This window comes from Palaemon carinicauda, chromosome 8, assembly GCF_036898095.1.
Source record: "Palaemon carinicauda isolate YSFRI2023 chromosome 8, ASM3689809v2, whole genome shotgun sequence".
In the NCBI taxonomy this organism is placed as follows: Eukaryota; Metazoa; Arthropoda; class Malacostraca; order Decapoda; family Palaemonidae; genus Palaemon; species Palaemon carinicauda.
Genome location: NC_090732.1, coordinates 134,766,163 through 134,787,193, shown reverse-complemented (window position 1 = coordinate 134,787,193; position 21,031 = coordinate 134,766,163). Strand labels below are relative to the sequence as shown.

At 37.2% G+C, this 21,031-nt stretch overlaps 1 protein-coding gene across 1 annotated transcript in view; it reads right to left on the bottom strand.

Annotated features, from left to right (window-relative positions):
* Positions 1-21,031, bottom strand: part of LOC137644991 (endothelin-converting enzyme homolog) — a 67,750-nt gene that overhangs the window by 29,771 nt on the left and 16,948 nt on the right. The window contains 6 exon segments of the mRNA XM_068377858.1: positions 6,064-6,210; positions 8,515-8,645; positions 9,061-9,265; positions 9,779-9,821; positions 9,823-9,903; positions 20,039-20,261. Coding sequence (XP_068233959.1) covers positions 6,064-6,210; positions 8,515-8,645; positions 9,061-9,265; positions 9,779-9,821; positions 9,823-9,903; positions 20,039-20,261 — 830 coding nt within the window.

Here is a 21,031-nt window from a genome sequence, read left to right as displayed (position 1 = left end):
GAGTTAGAATTCTGGTACCTTAAGGTAAATTCTCTGGGAATATCGCCGTAGTTGTAATATACCCTAGGAAGCTACCCTATAGGAACTTCCATCAGGACGACATGGCTATCTCACCCAAAAATAGATTTTTCGCTTCGCTCAAAATCCGTTATATATATATGTGTGTATATATCTATCTATCTATCTATTATACATACATACATACATATACCAAGACACTTCCCCCAACTTTGGGGGGTAGCCGACATCAACCAAATGAAACAAAAAAGGGGACCTCTCCTCTCTACGTTCCTCCCAGCCTGACAAGGGACTCAACCGAGTTCAGCTGGTACTGCTAGGGTGCCACAGCCTACCCTCCCCCATTATCCACCACAAATGAAGCTTCATAATGCTGAATTCCCTACTGCTGCTACCTCCGCGGTCATCTAAGGCACCGGAGGAAGCAGTAGGGCCTACCGGAAGTGCGTCACAATCGCTCGCCATTCATTCCTATTTCTAGCACGCTCTCTTGCATCTCTCACATGTATCCTCCTATCACCCAGAGCTTCCTTCACTCCATCCATCCACCCAAACCTTGGCCTTCCTCTTGTACTTCTCCCATCAACTCTTGCATTCATCACCTTCTTTAACAGACAACCATTTTCCATTTTCTCAACATGGCCAAACCACCTCAACACATTCATATCCACTCTAGCTGCTAACTCATTTCCTACACCCGTTCTCACCCTCACTACTTCGTTTCTAACCCTATCTAATCGAGATATACCATCCATACTCCTTAGACACTTCATCTCAAACACATTCAACTTCTGTCTCTCCGTCACTTTTATTCCCCACAACTCCGATCCATACATCACAGTTGGTAAAATCACTTTCTCATACAGAACTCTCTTTACGTTCAGGCCCAACCCTCTATTTTTTACTACTCCCTTACCTGTTCCCCACACTTTGCATCCTTTATTCACTCTCTGACGTACATCTGCTTCCACTCTACCATTTTCTGCAACAACAGACTCCAAGTACTTAAACTGATCCACCTCCTCAAGTAACTCTCCATTCAACATGACATTCAACCTCTTACCACCTTCCCTTCCCGTACATCTCATAACCTTACTTTTACCCACATTAACTCTCAACTTCCTTCTCTCACACACCCTTCCAAATTCTGTCACTAATCAGCCAAGTTTCTCTTCCGCGTCTGCAACCAGTACAGTATCATCTGCAAACAACAACTGATTTACCTCCCATTCATGGTCATTTTCGTCTACCAGTTTCAATCCTCGTCCAAGCACTCGAGCATTCACCTCTCTCACCACTCCATCAACATACAAGTTAACAAGTTAAACAACAACGGTGACATCACAAATCCCTGTCTCAGTCCCACTCTCACCGGAAACCAATCGGTCACTTCATTTCCTATCCTAACACATGCTTTACTACCTTTGTAGAAACTTTTCACTGCTTGCAACAACCTTCCACCAAGTCCATATAACCTCATCACATTCACATTGCTTCTCTATCAACTCTATCATAGGCTTTCTCCAGATCTATAAATGCATCATAAACCTCCTTACCTTTTACTAAATATTTCTCGCATATCTGCCTAACTGTAAAAATCTGATTCATACAACCCCTACCTCTTCTAAAACCACCCTGTACTTCTAAGATTGCATTCTCTGTTTTATCCTTAATCCTATTAATCAGTACTCCACCATAAACTTTTCCAACTACACTCTACAATCTAATACCCCTTGAATTACAACACTCGTGCACATCTCCCTTGCCCTTATATAGTGGTACAATACACGCACAAACCCAATCTACAGGTACCATTGACAACACAAAACACATATTAAACAATCTCACCAACCATTCAAGTACAGTCACACCCCTTTCCTTCAATATCTCAGCTCTCACGCCATCCATACCAGATGCTTTTCCTACTCTCGTTTCATCTAGTGCTCTACTCACTTCCTCTCTTGTAATCTCTCTCTCATTCTCATCTCCCATCACCAGCACCTCAACACCTCCAACAGCAATTACATCTGCCTCCCTATTATCCTCAACATATATGTGTGTATATTCATATGTATATAATATATATAACAGATGTATACAAAAATTTTTCATAAAATTTAATGACTTGTGACCTTAGGTGAATAAAAAAAAAATGTTCCGAAATACTTACTAGTACTCATCAAGGGAAGGTTTCATGCTTAAAAGTAGGTTTGAAAAAGGAAAACCTATCTTTGGAGAGGTGCTCTTTGATCCAAAGGAATCTTGTACAACAGACTATACCTAAAAAATATTGTCTTCCCTGCTCTAAAGCCAGTGTCAACATATAAGTACAAGGTTAGTGTGTATAAGGGAGACCCACAGGTTAACGCTCTTTAGAAGCCATCAAATTACCTCCTCTGTTAACAGACAAAACATCATCAGTGAGCACAGCACTATTAATTGCTCGGAAGACAGCAATGCCACTGGGGCATTTTCTACCACTGGAAGCCATGTTTTTCTGATGAGAATAGGCATCAGTTATCTCTCACCTTACTTCACTGTACCTACACAAGAACAGGATTTTCATTTGTCAAAATCCCTTTTTAGGGGTAAGGAACTGTGTGTTCCCTAAGAACTTGTAACAGATCATAAAAAGCTAGAATTACAGTACTGTATAATAAAAAAACACCAAGCAAAAAAATAGTGAAACCTCTAGATATGAAAGTTTCTGTATATGAAAAACTCATTACTGTATATGAAACGACATACGAAGATTTTTTCGCCTCATATCACGAAAAAATACTCAGGATACGAAGTGACATTCATCTGGACGCTTAAAATTTAAAAATTCACGCGCCGCACAAACTTTAAACTCACCACCATCGTCCTGCTCCTCCATTGGTTATCTCCCTACCCTGATGCTAGTTACCATCATAAGATCCTGCTCTCCTATTGGTTCACATCTTTCTCATCATACACCATTCCATTTTGGCATTCGCTATCATTCAGACTGAATTCATGTTGGTGATTTCGATTTTGTACTTATAGTTTTCGTGTTGCTTTATTTAACCTATAATTCTATAGCCATGGACCCCAAGAATGTTGCAGATGTTCAAGGAAAGAAGAGGATGCTTTCTATGGAGACAAAGCTGGAGATAATTAAGAAGTAGGTGGCATGAGGTTGAGTGTTTTTGCTAAGCAGTACAGTATGGCCTAAACCCATTGCCAATAGGGACCATCCTTAAGCAGACGGAAGCCATCAAAAAAGCAACATCTAAGGGCGTGACTGTTTTTTCAAGTAAGAGGAGCCATGTCCATGATGAGATGGAAAGACTTCTTTCCCTCTTGATTAAGGACAAGGAAATTGCTGGAGACAAAAATACCGAAACCGTAATCTGCCACAAGGCCAGTGCCATTTTCCGTGATCTCGTGCATGCTCAGGTCGAAGACGAAACAGATGATGGGACATCGCAGCAGGCACCCTCAGAGTTCAAGGCTTCATGCAGGTGCTTTGAAAAATTCAGGAGATTGACTGGCGTTCATTTGGTGGTGCGGCATGGGGAGGCTGCCAGCTTGGACACGAAAGCGGCCTTTGTTAAGAAATTTGACGAGTTAAATCACCATGAAGGGTACATTCCCCAGCAAGTCTTCTACTGTGACGAAAGTGGACTTTATAGGGAAAAGATACCTCATCGCACCTATAACATGGAGGAAAAGAAGAAACTGCCCAGGCATAAGCCTATGAAGGACAGGCTTACTCTTGCACTCTGTGCTAATGACAAAAGAGATTGTAAGGTTAAGCCCCTATTGATGTACCATTTGGCGAGTCCTCATGCACCCAAGTCCCACAAAGTGCTTAGGAGAAGCTTTAGGTCATGTGGTGTTGGTCAATGCCCGTGTTCACCCTCCTGGCCTCGAGGATGATATCCTCCTAGAATATTCCTTTATCAATGTTCTCTACCTTCCACCTAACACCTCCCCTCTCCTTCACCCCTTGGACCAGGAAGTGATTTTGAATTTCAAGAAGCTCTATAAAGATGTTTCGAAAGCATTGGCAGCACAAACCTCACCCTTTGTGAATTTTGGAAAGAGCATTTCAATATTGTGATATGCCTCAGATTTATCGATCAATCTTGGCAGGGGGTCTCCGCACAAGACTTCGAGGGATTTGACGTAGGCCAAGCTGAAGGTGAAGCCGAAATCATTGGCGATCCTGAACCTGTTCTGCAACCTGAAGTTGAGGAAATCGTTTCACTCAGGAGGTCCATGGGGCTGGTCATGGATGAGGATGACATTAATGAGCTTCTTGAGGAGTACCGTGAGGAACTTACAATGGATGAACTAAAGGAGTTGGAGGCAATGGCAGAAACTAGGGAGATGCTATCTTGATATCATAAATTGGCAGATTTCATAGAAAAGAAACACCCAGAAAAGGTTCACACAGGTCGTCTTCTTGTGCAGTTTAATGGATTTGCCTGAATCCTTTTAAAAAGTAGACAGAAACATGTTTCATTGGATTGTTATTTTTCAAAGAGGCCATTAGTAAGCCAAGGTGATGGTCTAAGTGATCCGAATAAAAGGAGAAGTGGAAGTGAAGATGAAATTGATGAAATTTAGAAAGCACAAAACGTCAAGTGAAAATAAAAAAAAAAAGAAAAAAAAGGCAAAAAGAAAAAAATTACTTATTCTGCCATTTGTAAATGTGTTTCGTGAAGTTGTCTCAATATTTTCCGCCATTTGCTAATGTTTTCTGCTATTTGCTCTCCTCTGCCGCCATTTTCGCTTTTGGACATCGCCTCACTTGAAAGGTAAAGTTCCACAATTTTGTATTATTTTTCATTTATTATTGCATTATGTTCTAATATTTACTTCATTTACAGGTATTAATGGTTAGGTTAGGTATACTGAATAATTCAAATGTATTTGGCTCTATTTCATTATAGTTTAACCTTTATTACAAAATTTAATGAGGTGTTTTCGCAAGGGTTGGAACGAATTAGACGATTTACAGGTAAATTGAGGCTAATAATATGAAAAAATCATGTTATGAAAGCCACTCTTGAACTAATTATTTTCATATCCTGAGGTATTACTGTAGTTCATACTTACATTGCATGAATGGAAAAATCTAATAAGTCAACCTACTCTCCATAAGAGAGGGAAACCATGGAGAAGAGGCTAGAAGTCTATTACGGCATGTCTCCTAAGAGACCCGGTTAAGGATCCGTCCCCTCAAGCAAACTATCCCCTCCAAGTGTCCCAATTGAGCTGAGAACATGCAAGCATGTTGAATCACTTGGATTAGTTTAAAGTAGTTTCTAATAAATACCCTATGCCCAAACCAACTCATAAAGCTCTGGACATCTTGAAACTACATATTTGCAAAAAGAGTTAATATGCAATTCTTTTTTATAATTAAGAGAAAGTCGGCTTCTTAATGAGGGTGGTCATAAAAACATTCAGCTCTAGTAAAATGAGGTTTGTCTTTTTTTTTTTTTTTTTTAAATACACTACCTTCTGAAGACCCATATCAATGCAAATAGGATTGCAGGGTAGATACTAGACAGAGGTTAATCACACGGAGGATAAAAGGCTGAAATATAGAAGTTCTCATTGATGTAAGGGCTTATCCTTCTTGGCCAGAAAGAGAAGATCTAGAGCTGTTTTAGGATAATAAGCTCATTATGTAATTCAACCAAGAAATAAAGCGTACTATCAAGAGACCAGAAAGTAAGAGACAGTGAAGATGGCTGCTGTAAAACAATGAAGAGTGATCTTGTGAAATATGCCCAAATCCAAATCCACACCAAAAGCCTGCTTGAGAGGGTCTGTCATGAATATACAGTAAATAAAATATTTGATATAGGCCAATCAACTTATAATAGGTAAAGTCCTTGGGGATCACACAGTTTATAACTGCCAAATTGGAGGAAAACTAAGTGAATCTAGTGACTCTTTACAAACATGAAAAAGCCTTATCATTTGGTCAATCTTGCAGAGTACATGATGTGATGACATCTAGTTTTAGCTGAGTGTAAAGACATTGAAAAAATTGCTTGCACTTACCTAAAGTGAGTTTCCCATTAATAGTTTCACCATCTAACTTATAATGAGAGTACTGGTCAACCATACACTGGGTAAGATTGGTGAACTTTTCTGCTGTTTCCCGCTCCCACCATGGGTTCAAGTTACCATTTTTGTCATACTTTCGACCTGAAATGGAAAACTAAATGAGATAACATGAAACTGTAAAAACAAAACTTATCAGCACTACGGTAAATCTCTAATAGAATATAAGAGTTTACTTCCTACGACACTAACCATAATTGAAACTATTTGTGTAAAGTTAAAGCAAGTGACTATCAATTGTAAAAAACCCCAACCCCGAATATGGGAAATGCACACTTAACGATAGGGGATCTAGAGTTTTGAGTTATTTGATTTGGATATAAAATCTATATCAACCGAACTCAGATTCTCTATCAAAAGAAAAGAATCACATTGGAAGGTGTTCATGAGTACTTGGATAGCTGACAAAAACATAAAAATAATCATATATATGTATATGTATGTATTTATGTATGTATATATATATATATATATGTATATATATATATATATATATATGTATTATATATATATATATATACTGTATATATATATATATATATATGTATATATATATATATATATATACTGTATATATATATATATATGTATGTATGTATGTATATATATATATATATATGTATATATATATATATATATACTGTATATATATATATATATACTGTATATATATAATATAATATATATATATATATGTATGTATGTATGTATGTATATATATATATATATACACACATATATATATATATATATATATTTATATATATATATACATATATTTATATATATATATACATATATATATATATATATGAGAGAGACAGAGAGAGAGAGAGAGAGAGAGAGAGAGAGATCTAAACTATAAAAATAAGAATACTGCCTTCTTCAATTAAGGAAAAGATTCTATCGAATACAGTAAGTTTTGATTGTTTGGGATAGTTTAGGCAACAAAATGAAGCTGGGTTCCATGTATCCTATGTGGTATCATTGAAAATTTCACAAAATAAAAAAATCACAGCTTTTCTGGGAAATTAATAACTGGCTCTTGCTGTGTTATTGGATGTTATTCTAAACAGAATGTCACTTAAGTACATCTCATGAATGATGCTGTTCATCGAATAGAAGATACATCTGACGATATAAAAAAAAATAAGATTACTAAATTAAAGAGGCCTCTTTATGAATATTTGTAATCCAGCTTGAGGAGTCAACTGACATGGTTACTTGTGCCCAAGTAGGGTTTATACAATATGCTAATGGTGAAGATTTTAAGGAAGATTTCTTGTTCTGTCATCCTTTGGATGTGATTATTAGACGTGAAGACATTTCCCATTAAGTTTCAAAATAATCAGGAAATGGAGTAGGAGTAACCTTTACCAAAGAAATGAAAGAACATTTAGAGGGGCGATATGGAAAAGCTGTACAATACAAAAAACAAAATTGTGCTTTGGTGGCCACGTTTTGACTGTGGCCTAATGAGAGAGTATGCACTGCGAGTAGGATTCTGGAGAGATGGATGAAAGTATGACATTAGCAGAGTTGGAAGAAAGAGTTTTCATTGGAAATGATATATATTGCCAGATTGGATTCAATCTTTATATCATTATAAGGATTCGTGGAGGGCACAGTATGGGAGAAATGAGCAAAGGAAAACTAATAGTAGATTTTGCAGTAACCTTTGATATGAGCAAACCTAAACACATTTCATATGTACAGGAAGCCATCTAATAGAAGTGAAAAATTTGGTAGATTTAAAAAGGGAAAGTGTTTGAATGAAATATATATGTCATGTTATTCTTTATCTTGCTTAAGAGTACACTCAGACATACTATTTTATCCGTTTTCTTATTTCCTTTCCTCACCAAACTATTTTCCCTGCTGGAGCTCTAGGGCCTAGTTGTAACTTAGCTAATAATAATAATAATAATAATAATAATAATAAAGACTTAGGCAGGGGAAGAACATAGCACAGCCAAAGATACAGAGAGAGAGAGAGAGAGAGAGAGAGAGAGAGAGAGAGAGAGCTGGTTGTTATTATGTTAATATTAGTAAAACAGCATGATGATCCTTAGATTCGCAGAATAATTTAAGGAAAGGCCTCTGGTTGAGGATAACCCAAAAAATAAGAGAAGCTGGGAGTGGAACTATATTATGGAGGAAAATATCATAAGGAAAAAAGAGAATATATAAGAGGAAAATAAAATGGCTTGGAAAACTATAAAGAAAGAAGCAAAAAAGGCTTTACCAAGGACAAAGGCAAATAAATAGAATGAATTTGATGAGAAATTAAAAGCATAAAAAAGACAAAGATTAAACAATAAAAATAGCAATATAAAATATTTTCCTGAGACCATAAATCTGTGGAATTGAAACTTTTTTTTATCTTACCTTGGTCATCAAAAGCATGGGCCAGTTCATGGCCCATTACTACACCGACTGCACCATAGTTTAAGGATTTGGAATTGTTTTGGTGAAAGAAAGGGGCTTGAAGTATTCCAGCTGGGAACACAATTTCATTTCTGGAAAAGATATGGTAATATAAATTATACTTTTATGAAGAGATCTTAAAAATTTCATAAAAATTGGTGAATACCAATCCTGTAGATCATTTATGAGAAATATGCCAAATCCAGTAATATGGAAAATTCTCAAGCCAAGACCTATAAAATTATGATACGTATCTTTCAACTATTTACTATCATCTTCCATTGTACTGACCTACATTTTTAATCTTTGATGCAATATAAGTAGAGTAATATTATCAATATCTATAGGGATAGAATTTTTCTTAGGAAATCTTAAATTCATAGGTATCATCGTTCTTAAGCTACTGAGCTAAACTGGCAGGAAAACAACAAATGTAGGGAATGTAGCTCAGGAAGATAACACTAAATATACACGAGAGGGAGTAAATAAGCTGTCAAATAAACTTACCTTGTTGGTGTATAATAAGCATTAACTGTTGGTGGGGACATATCCCAACGAGTCTTGTTGACAGGTTTAAATAGACGTTTGTGGTTCTCCCTGAAGTTAAACATGCTTACACGAACATTATTATCAAAAAACTCATTTTCAACAATTTTCAAGTCCTTAAACTTTCTGTCTAGCTGTCCTGGATCAAGGATATAGTCAGGGAATCCTACAAAAGAAGAGACTTGGTTTTATGCCTTGTAAGATCCCATTATATTAGGGTACAAGGTATGGTTGTAATCATGATTTTTTTTTTTTTTTTTTTTTTTTTTTACAAATGACAGGAAGCTAAAGAGATATGTGACAACTTTATAATGTAGCTGGTAATATCCCTGAGACAAAAAAAATCCACAAAATGACATAGGAATGTTTATTAAGTATCAATACCACCTTGTGGATAATGTATCCTACAGTTAAAATACAAAAACCAATAATCTTGAAGTTATGGGAACAATAAATGCATTTGTATCAGTTCGTAGCTGCTTCGTTGAGTTGCCAGATGTCTCATTAGCTTGATGTGATGTGAACTGATATGCATGAAGCCAACTGCATGGTTCAATAATCAACGGAAGCATACATATTTATACTGTATAATCTAAATAAAATCCTTAATCAATATGCAAATACAAATATGAACATAATATTTGAAATTGTATAATCAAGAACCACCATCAATACTGACCAATCATCTCTGTGATAGATGTTGCTTTGTCCAGTGCAGCTTTTGCGAGTCTTGTTGTCCATCCAGTCCAAAGACTGAAGACTGTCTTTGAAGGTCTTACGTACCCTTCTGATCATCTCTTCAGCCTAACATGACAGTAATAAAAATATAAATGATTCATATATATATATATATATATATATGAAAAAAATTGCCACTCACCAAGTTACTGTTCTTGTAATGATTTTTTTCTCTTAAAATTCCCTGATTTTCTTATTTTCTTACTACAATTGATATCAGCTTGATTGGTAAACATTAAATAAAAAGAAACCTATAATTAGTATAAATTAATTTCATGATACAACTGGGTAATTTCCAAGGTCAACAAGGGTTCACCTGAGGCTTCCCTGTAAAATGTCTTCTTTGAAACATTATGGGCAGATTATTACTGATCACTGTTCATTGAGAATTTAGCTAGGCCAGGCTTGACTTTTAACAGTTAGGCTAATCTTAGGTTAAAATAGGGTTTCAGTTTACAATACAGTATTTTCTGCTTACAAAGGAGTTTTTTTAAACAGAACCCAATCATAATTCGAGGAGTATCTTTAATGATATTCTGCCTCAATAGAGCTCCATGACTTACACAAAATTAGTACAGTCACTGCTCAACCTCCTGAAATTCTGTTTGTTGCTTTTGTTGACAATTGGCTGGTCAGAGCAAGGACAACAGAATTGTGCCTTATATTCACCAATTATGTCCTTCAAGTTCTTCAAAAGCCAGACTTACTAATAAATTTGCCAAAATAAAGTCTAGTTATGGGGAAGGTCACCACATGGCTAGGCCTTCATTGGAATATATCAAAATCCACTCTGGGCCTTTGTAAGGCCTCTCAGACAAGGATCCTATCCATGGGCAAGTATTTTCTTCAGAAACCTTCATTCAGACAGAAACTGGAATAGGTCCTGGGCCAGCTCCAGTTTGCTTCCATCATCGACAAAGTTCTAATAACCTGGTTGAATGACCTTAATTGTGTTTGGAGGAGAGCAGGTTGAAAAGGGGTTTGTGACAGACATTCCCCATTACCCCTTCACTATACAAGGATTCTCAGAACAAGGACCTCACTGTTGGTTCTCTCTTTATTTCGGTCCATTTGGTCGCTCTCCTGATATCCAGACAGATGCATCCAAGTTGGGTTGGGGAAGTTGTACCCTTTCAAATTAGATGAAACAAAGCAAATGATGACCCCCCCCCCCCCCCCCCCCTCTCTCTCTCTCTCTCTCTCTCTCTCTCTCTCTCTCTCTCTCTCTCTCTCTCTCTCTCTCTCTCTCTCTCTCTCTCTCTGTGTGTGATTAGTTTGAGGTCGGAGAAGTGGGATAAAACGTCGGCATAGAATAGTTATCTTGTGAATTACTAAAAATCTAATCAAGATGGCTATGTACAACACGGGCAAGACTTGGAGAGACATCGCTGGACTCAGCAAAAATAAATTCCATGAGTTGGCGAAACAGGAGCTCGACCGTCTGATAACAGAGGTCACTAGTAACGTCAACCAATGTGACGGAAAAATATTCGCAGACATATTGAAACAATATGATCCAATAAACTGGAGCAAATCTGCGGAAAACATCAGCAAAATAATAGAAGAAATTCCAAAGAAAATCCAAGTGTTAAAGAGACTTATAAAGAAAGTCTACATCAATCAACACATTCCATCAAAGAACAATAAGAAGTCCAATATGGTGAATATGCTGATTGATGCAATGGGAAAAAGAATGCCAAAATGGTGTAATACATGTAAGATATGGTATTCCATTAATAATCCTCAACAATTGATTAGAAAATGTGATGCCTGTCATGTCCCAACACACCCCACATGTGCTGAAATACAGCAAAAAATAAAAAATAAAGACACAAAGGTATTCTGCTCAATATGCTTAGTCTGGATAGAAAATATAATCTGCAAATAGTTGAAGATAAAGAAGAGGAAGAAGAAGAAACAGAAGAAGAAGAAGAAGAAAAAGAAGAAGAAGAAGAAGAAGAAGAAGAAGAAGAAGAAGAAAAAGAAGAAGAGAACAATGAACAGGATATGTGTAAGGATGCAGAAGAAATCATTGATATAACCTATGATGCCATCCAACAACATACTTATGAAGAAATAAATTACCAGATGGAAACAAATAATAGACCCAAGAGACTCTACCCCGGACCTACATAATTTTAGGGAAGAGCAAGAACAAGAAAAAATAGAAAAGAAGGATATAGTCTGCAATATGCTGAAAAGAGGGAATTGCAGATTTGGCGAAAGATGCTACTACAAGCATCCAAAGATATGCCATAATTATGAAATATATGGTAAATGTGCGTATTTAGACGGATATGGAGACGAATGCAGAGATCTCCATCCAAAAATATGCAAAAACCTAAAAGCCGGAAAAGGATGCATTTACAACAAAAAATGTCGATATATGCATCCTGCAACCATGAATGAAAGTAAGAAAACTCAGCAAACTGAAAAGAAAAATGAAAGCAAAAAAGAAACAAAAAAAGAAACAAAAAAGCAGGCCGTGTATACACCGCGCTTTGAACCAAGAGCCCGAAGATATGAGGCCTTTCAACCCAAACCTGCACATTTAGAGCCCAACTACAAAGAATGCATCTATAATGCCAGGGGTTGGTGCAGATATGGGGACAGTTGCAGGTATACACATACAAATAAATATGAAGGCGAAAGAGCAAATATAATAGAAAAGTTGGATTTTTTAATGGCAGAATTCCGGGAAATGAAGAAAAGAACATCATATCAGAACAGGAAGGAAGCATGGGAGAATCCATATTATTACCAATATTAAATAATGGGGATGAAACACAAACCATAATCGTAATGAATGCACAGGGTTTAGTCACGAGTAACTCTAAAAGGAAAATAGAGTTCTTAGAAGAACTAACCCAAATTGAAAAAATAGATATATTAAATATAAGTGAAACATGGTATTCCCAAGAAACTGGCAGTGATGACCAGATAAAGGGTTTCCAAACTTATAGATCAGACAGAAAAAATAGGAATCAAGGGGGAACCGCAATATATGGAAGAGACATAAATCAAGGAAAAGTATGTGAAAAATACAGCAACACAGAATGTGAATTGATTGCGGTAGAATTTGAATTTGAAAAACTAATGAATATTGTAGTTTACAGACCCCCCAAACACTAAGGAGTTTGACATAATAATAGAAAAAAATAGATGATATATGTAGAAACCATAAAGACTGGAATATACTCCTATCCGGAGATTTTAACTTTCCTTTCGTGGATTGGAAAGAACGGATAGAAGAAAGTGGTTGTATGTATACATATAAAAAAGATAGTAATAGTAGCGCAGAAGATAAGAGGCAATTTAAAAAGCTTCAAGATATGCTATTAGAACATAATATGCAACAAATAAACCACATTCCAACAAGAAAGGAAAATGTCCTAGACCTAGTATTTGTGAATGAGGTGAATTATGTTAAAGAAATAATAGTGTATAACACGGGAATTTCAGACCACAATGTCATAGAATTGATAGTTCATTCCAAAGCAAGTGATCACAGAATTAATAAAAGCACAAAACTTTGGGAAGGATATGGAAAATATAACTTTTACAGTAAGAATATAAAATGGTCAGAAATAAATGAAGAACTGAATAAAGAATGGAAAAATGTATTTACAAGTGATAATATACAGGTAAATACGGATATACTGTACAAAATACTGGAGAAAATTGTTGAAAAATATGTACCGAAAAAAAAACAATAAACAAAAGACGTGCATACCAAGAGACAGAAGGATCTTATTTCAGAAAATTAAAAAGTGGAAGAAAAATCTTGCAAAAGAAAAAAATGTGTGGAAAATGAGGGAAATAAAATGTAAGATAGAAAATGCAGAACAAGAGATTATACAGTCGAAAGAAAATGAAAAAAGGGACTTAGAAGAAAGGACACTTCAAAATATAAAAAGAAACCCCAAAGTACTTTACTCCTATGCAAAAAAGATGAATAAAAGGAGAATAGAAATAGGCCCTCTAAGAATTGAAGGACGGCTAACGAATGAAAAAAAGGAAATATGCAACATATTAGCAGAAAAATATAAGAGTGAGTTCACGCCAAGAATTGCGAATGAGAATAATGAAACAGAAATGAGAGAAGAAAATGTTGAATATCTAACGGATATAGATACAGTGATACCTCGGTAGTCGAACGACTCTATACTCGAACAATTCGGAGTTCGACCAAAATTTTCGAGAAATTTTTGCTGCGGTGCTCGACCAAAAATTCGGTACTCGACCAGCCGAACACGTGACGACCGCATGGGCTTTGTGATGATCGCGCCATCTCGGCCACTCTCGCTTGTTCGGGAAGCATCAGTTCTCTCGAGAGCGTCACTCAGACAACGCGCGATCAGCATTCGTTGTGATTTAGTGATTTTCAGTGCTTTTAATTGCTTTTTTAGCTTTCATAATGAGTCCCAAGAAAGTAATGAGTGTTAAGGGGAAGGAGAAGAGGAAAACAGTGCGAACAACGATCGAGTTGAAGAAGGAAATTATAGCGAAATATGAGAATGGTGTACGAGTGTCCGATTTAGCGGTAGAATACGGAATGGCGAAGTCGACCATTTCTACTTTTTAAAGCATAAAGAAATGATTAAGAAGGCGAATGTTGCAACGGGAGTTACGGCGGTAACTAAGCAAAGGCCACAAGTGATTGAGGAGATGGAAAAGTTGCTTTTAATATTTATTAAAGAAAAACAGTTGGCCGGGGAAAGTGTTAGTGAAGCGTTCATTTGTGAAAAAGCGTTGCATATCTATGAAGAATTAGTGAAGAAAAGTCCGAGTACCAGTGAAAGTGATTCATTTACATTTAAAGCGAGCAGGGGTTGGTTTGAAAAGTTTCGTAATAGAACAGGTATTCATCGTGTTACTAGGCATGGGGAGGCAGCTAGTTCGGATCAAATTGCAGCCGATAAATACGTGGGGGAATTCGATCGGTACATAAATGAACAAAATTTGATCGCACAACAAGTCTTTAATTGTGATGAGACTGGGTTATTTTGGAAGAAAATGCCAGCCAATACGTACATTACCAAGGACGAGACGAAGATGCCAGGTCACAAGCCAATGAAAGATAGGCTAACATTGTTGCTGTGTGCAAATGCAAGTGGCGATTGCAAGATCAAACCCTTGTTAGTGTACCACTCGGACAACCCCCGGGTGTTCAAACGAAATAATATTTGTAAAAGTGCACTACCAGTTATGTGGCGCTCGAACACTAAATCTTGGGTCACAAGACAATTCTTTACTGAGTGGATAAACGAAGTGTTTGCCCCCCAGGTTAAGGCTTACCTCATTGAAAAGAGCTTGCCAATGAAATGTCTTCTGGTTATGGACAATGCTCCTGCACATCCTCCAGGTCTCGAGGATGACTTGAAAGAAGAATACAGCTTTATCAAAATCAAATTCTTGCCCCCCAATACTACTCCCATACTCCAGCCCATGGACCAACAGGTCATTTCAAACTTCAAAAAACTCTATACCAAGGCCCTTTTCAGAAAGTGTTTTGAAGTGACCAGTGACACGAAGTTGACCCTAAAGGAATTCTGGAAGGAACACTTCAGCATCCTCAACTCTGTTAACATGATTGACCAAGCTTGGCGAGGTGTGACCTATAGGACATTGAACTCTGCCTGGCGTAAGCTGTGGCCATCATGTGTCACAGAGAGGGAGTTTGAAGGTTTCCAACCAGAGGCGGGTCCAAGCACTGCTACCCCTGTAATTTCTGATGACACTGATGTCGTTGAGGAAATTGTTGTCATGGGCAGGAGTTTGGGGCTTGAGGTCGACAAGGATGATATTGATGAGCTTGTAGAAAGCCATTCTACCGAGTTGACTGTGGAGGAATTGTTGCACCTGCAACAACAACAGCAGCAGGATCTGATTGTGGAGCAGGAATCTTCAGAAGAGGATGAGGTAAGGGAGGATGTTCCAAGTTCTCTCATCAATGAAATTTGTTCCAAGTGGGCAGATGTGCAGGCTTTTGCTGAAAAATACCACCCAGAAATTGCAGTAGCAAACCGGGCAGTGCATATGTTTAATGATAGTGTCATGTATCATTTTCGAAGAATACTGCAGAGGAGGAAGAAACAATTAACAATAGACCAGTTTTTCACAAAAGAAAAGAAAGCTGCTACATCAAAGCCTGTTTCTCCTCCAAAGAAGAGACAAAGAAGAGAAGAAACCCCTGAAATAGATCTGCCCACCCTTTCATTGGAGAGAGAAACAACTCCTGAAGGAGAACTACCCCCGCCACATCATGGAAGGGGACTCTCCTTCCAAGCAGTAACCTCCCCCTTCCATCCTCTCCACATCCATCCCTGTATGCCATCGAACCGCTGCTCAAAGGTATGTTCACTACAGTACAGAAAATGGTTTAAAATTGTTTTATTTTAGTACAGTAAATGGTTTAAAATTGTTTTATAGGATTTTCTGACCAATTTCATACACATTTAGATAATTATTGTTGTTTAGGTACACGTTTTATTAATATTTTGGGCCTGTTCGAGTGCTTGGGAACGGAATAGAATATATACCATTATTTCTTATGGGGAAAAAAAATTCGGTACTCGAACAAATCGGAGGTCGAACACGGATCTCGAACGGATTATGGTCGAGTACCGAGGTATCACTGTATTAATGAAGCAGATATTGTCACGGCTATAAACGAAATTAAAAATGGATCGGCAGCCGGACCAGATGGAGTTCCAGCGATTTTGTTAAAAAAAACGGCAAACACTATCGCGAAGCCGCTTGCAATACTGCTAAGACAGAGTGTAGATATGAGCGAGATATATGTTAAACATAAATTAGCTTATATAACCCCTATCTTCAAAAGTGGATCAAGACTAGAGGCAAGCAATTATAGACCTGTTAGTCTAACATCACATATTATGAAAGTGTATGAGAGGGTAATAAAAAAGAAAATAATGAACCATTTGGTCAAAAATAATTTGTTTAATATGGGTCAACACGGTTTCGTACCTGGAAAAAGTACACAGACCCAACTGATAGCACACTATGAAAACATATACAATAATATGATAAATGAAAAAGACACAGATGTGATCTATCTAGATTTTGCAAAAGCCTTTGACAAGGTAGACCATAACATATTGGAGAAAAAAATGAGAAAGCATAATATTGTGGGAAAGATAGGAAAATGGGTAAAAGAATTCCTGCAAAACAGAAAACAGATAGTGGTTGCAAATGACGAGAAATCAGATGAAGCCCAGGTAATATCTGGTGTGCCCCAAGGTACGGTATTAGCTGCACTGCTATTTGTTATTATGATCTCAGACATAGACTGTGATGTTGAAAACTCCGTAGTGAGAAGTTTCGCCGATGACACAATAATAAGTAGAAAAATTACTTGTGATGAAGATAGGAACTCACTACAACGAGATCTAAACAAAATATATGAATGGGCGGAGATAAATAGGATGGTATTTAACTCCGATAAATTCGAATCAATAAATTATGGAAACAGAGAAGGAATGGTGTATGCATACAAGGGACCTAATAATGAGACAATCACAAACAAGGAAGCAATTAAAGACCTTGGTGTAATTATAAATAGGAATATGTTATGCAACGACCAAATAGCAACACTGTTGGCTAAATGTAAAGCAAAAATGGGAATGTTATTCAGACACTTTAAAACAAGAAAAGCTGAACACATGATTATGCTTTACAAAACTTATGTGCGTAGTACACTCGAGTACTGCAATGTGATATGGTACCCACACTACCAAAAGGATATTGCGCAAATAGAGAGTGTACAAAGGTCCTATACTGCTAGAATAGAAGAAGTTAAGGACCTTGACTACTGGGAAAGACTGCAATTTTTAAAACTATACAGTCTAGAAAGGAGAAGAGAACGCTACATGATAATACAAGCATGGAAGCAAATAGAAGGAATTGCTGAAAACATCATGGAGCTTAAAGTATCAGAAAGAGCAAGCCGAGGTAGATTAATAGTGCCAAAAAGCATTCCAGGTAAACTGAGAAAGGCGCACAGGACATTAATCCACTACGCACCAGCATCGATAATGCAGCGACTATTTAATGTGCTGCCAGCTCATCTAAGAAACATATCAGGAGTGAGCGTAGATGTGTTTAAAAATCAGCTCGATAAATACCCAAGATGCATCCCAGACCATCCAAGACTGGAAGATGCAAAATACACCGGTAGATGTATTAGCAACTCTCTGGTGGATATATGAGGTGCCTCACACTGAGGGACCTGGGGGAACCCAAACAAAAAATAAGGCAATAAGGTAAGGCGCTCTCTCTCTCTCTCTCTCTCCTCTCTCTCTCTCTCTCTCTCTCTCTCTCTCTCTCTCTCTCTCTCTCTCTTTGTATGTTTGTATGTGTGTGTATGTCAACATGAACACAGATTTGACAGTGAAAATTTATTGGTGACTATCGCCGAGTAGACTTTACCAATGAGTACACTTTTGTGTATTAGGAATGATCCCTCAGTTTAGAGCCTTTTACATAAATGTGTTGGAACTATTAGTAGTCTTTCTGACACTGAAGAAGTTCAATCTAAGCAGGAACTTGCACATTAAAACCTTCATAGACCCAACAGCTGTTTATTGTCTCCGAGGAGGGAGGTCTTGTTCATGAATCTCAAATTCTTTAATAGGCAGTAGGTTGCTAAGGCCCAGCCACCCATTGAGATACTACTGCTAGAGAGTTATGGGGTACTTTGACTGGCCAGACAGTAATACATTGGATCCTTCTCTCTGGCTATGGTTCATTTTCCCTTTGCCTACACACACACTGAATAGTCTGAGCTATTCTTTACATATTCTCCTCTGTCCTCGTACACCTGACAACACTGAGATTATCAAACAACTCTTCTTCACCCAAGGGGTTACTGCACTGAAATTGTTCAGTGGCCACTTTTCTCTTGGTAAGGTTACAAGGGACTCTTCAGCTATGGTAAGCAGCTCTTCTAAGAGAAGGACACTCCAAAATCAAACCATTGTTCTTTAGTCTTGGGTAGTGCTATAGCCACAGTACCATGGTCTTCCAATATCTTGGGTTAGAGTGCTCATGCTTGAGGGTACACTCGGGTACACTATTCTATCTAATTTCTCTTTCGCTTGTTTTGTTAAGTTTTTATAGTTTATATAAGAAATATTTAATTTTCCCTCATTTCATTTCCTCACTGGGCTATTTTCCCTGTTGGAACCCCTGGCCTTATAGCATTCTGCTTTTCAAACTAGGGTTGTAGCTTAGCAATTAATAATAATAATAATAATAATAATAATAATAATAATAATAATAATAATAATAATAATAATAATAATCCTTCCTATCAAGAAATTCCTTTGGTAGAGATAACTGTTCCTCTCCCCAGTCCACCTGTCGGGCTTCCTCACTGTGCTAGTGGATGCCTTGGTTAGGTAGATGGCCTTTGACAAAGTGCTGATCTTTGACTAGAGCTCCTATATTATCCTCAAAATTTTGCTGGATTTTCATGTGGACGTGATTGCCATGACAGAAAACCAGAACCTTAAACTCTACTTAGCTCTGAGTGTGGATTTTTGTGCACTTGCAAGGGATGACTTGAAGCTGGACTAGAACACATGGTCCTAAGTGTATCAGTCTCCTGTACTTGTGGCTCCACTGCTGCCGAAGTCCCTTTTTTCTAATCCCTCAGCATCTGAGGCTAAAGTGTCACCCTCTTCAGTCGGCAAAGTTGTACCAGAAAGTAAGAAGTCAAAACACCTTCAGTTCCTCCTTTATAAGCAGAAAATTCACGACCAAATTTTTTTTCTCAGATCTACGACAGAGACTTCTCAGCTACCCATATTACTTATATGATGGGCTGTAAGACGTCTTCTCCCACTAGACAATACCTGTGCAACTAGGGGAAAACCTAGCAGTTGAAATTTGAAGTAAAAGTTTAAAGAGTTTTAACAGCAAGAAGAAAGGGGAAGTGGGAATAGAGGATATAAAGAGAGTCCAGCCATGAGCCGAGGAAATGTTGCAAAAGCCCTTAAGTAATGCCTAAGGAGCACTGCCTGAAGAACACTGATGGATCTAGCCCCCTACAGGCTGAGACAGTATTTTCTATTACCCAGTTATCTACTCAATGCAAGTACCGGCCTATCCTTGCTGTACACATATCAGATACAGAATATAGTGTGTTTGTCATTCCTTAACATCACATAAAGCTCACCATGTCTTTGGAGTCCCCATGGAAAGCTTCCCGGACATACATTGCCCCAACTGCTGGTCCTAAAGCAGCATCAGTTGCCCCAACACACTCTCTCCATAACTCATCTGTCCCTTCAACGCCCATCTGTGCTTTCTCCAAGCCCTTGGCAGCCTCTCGGAAGTCCCGTGACAAGAATCCAATGTAATTCTTTATAACTTGCCAAACTAGGTAGTCATGGAATTTGCTGAAAAGAAATGATTTTACTTGAAATATATAAAAAAACATTCTGCATCTCACTTATGGAAACTATTTTACGTGTATCTTTGTCAATAAGCTTCACTTTAAAACAGTTCATCATGTCACTGTAGGTTTATCTACTGTATATACCTGTGAAATTACATTTTTACCTATTCTTGCTATCAAGTATTATTACCTAAATGCTTACAACTACATCATGCAAATATACCGATTTTCGTAATGTCCCTTACCCTTCGTTAGTGATTATCATTTCATGTTAACTATTTTCTTACCTCTGTTTAAGACAGTAAAACCATTCGAGTCAAAAATATCTAAAATAAAAATTAAATTTTAAATTAAAATCTCTCTCTCTCTCTCTCTCTCTCTCTCTCTCTCTCTCTCTCTCTCTCTCAGAAGTTTTTTATACCTGCTCTAGTATTAAAAATAGACGCTTCAAAATCATAAGTTTACAGTGCGAATTACATTTTAGAACTGAATAATTACTAAACTGATATAAAATCTTAGATGATTAGCAATTCCTCTTTCAAGATATTATCAATATCTATGCTGAACTGTATAGGTAGAGATCAAATTGCCATACAAAATAATGAGAAGAAACATGATAAAACTTGCCATGCTGGTAAGGTAAATTTCTTTTAAATTAATATTCTTGAAATCCATAGGTATGATCTATAGTATGAAGGCAGGCTAATGTAATCAACAAGTATGAGAGAGAGAGAGAGAGAGAGGAGAGAGAGAGAGAGAGAGAGAGGAGAG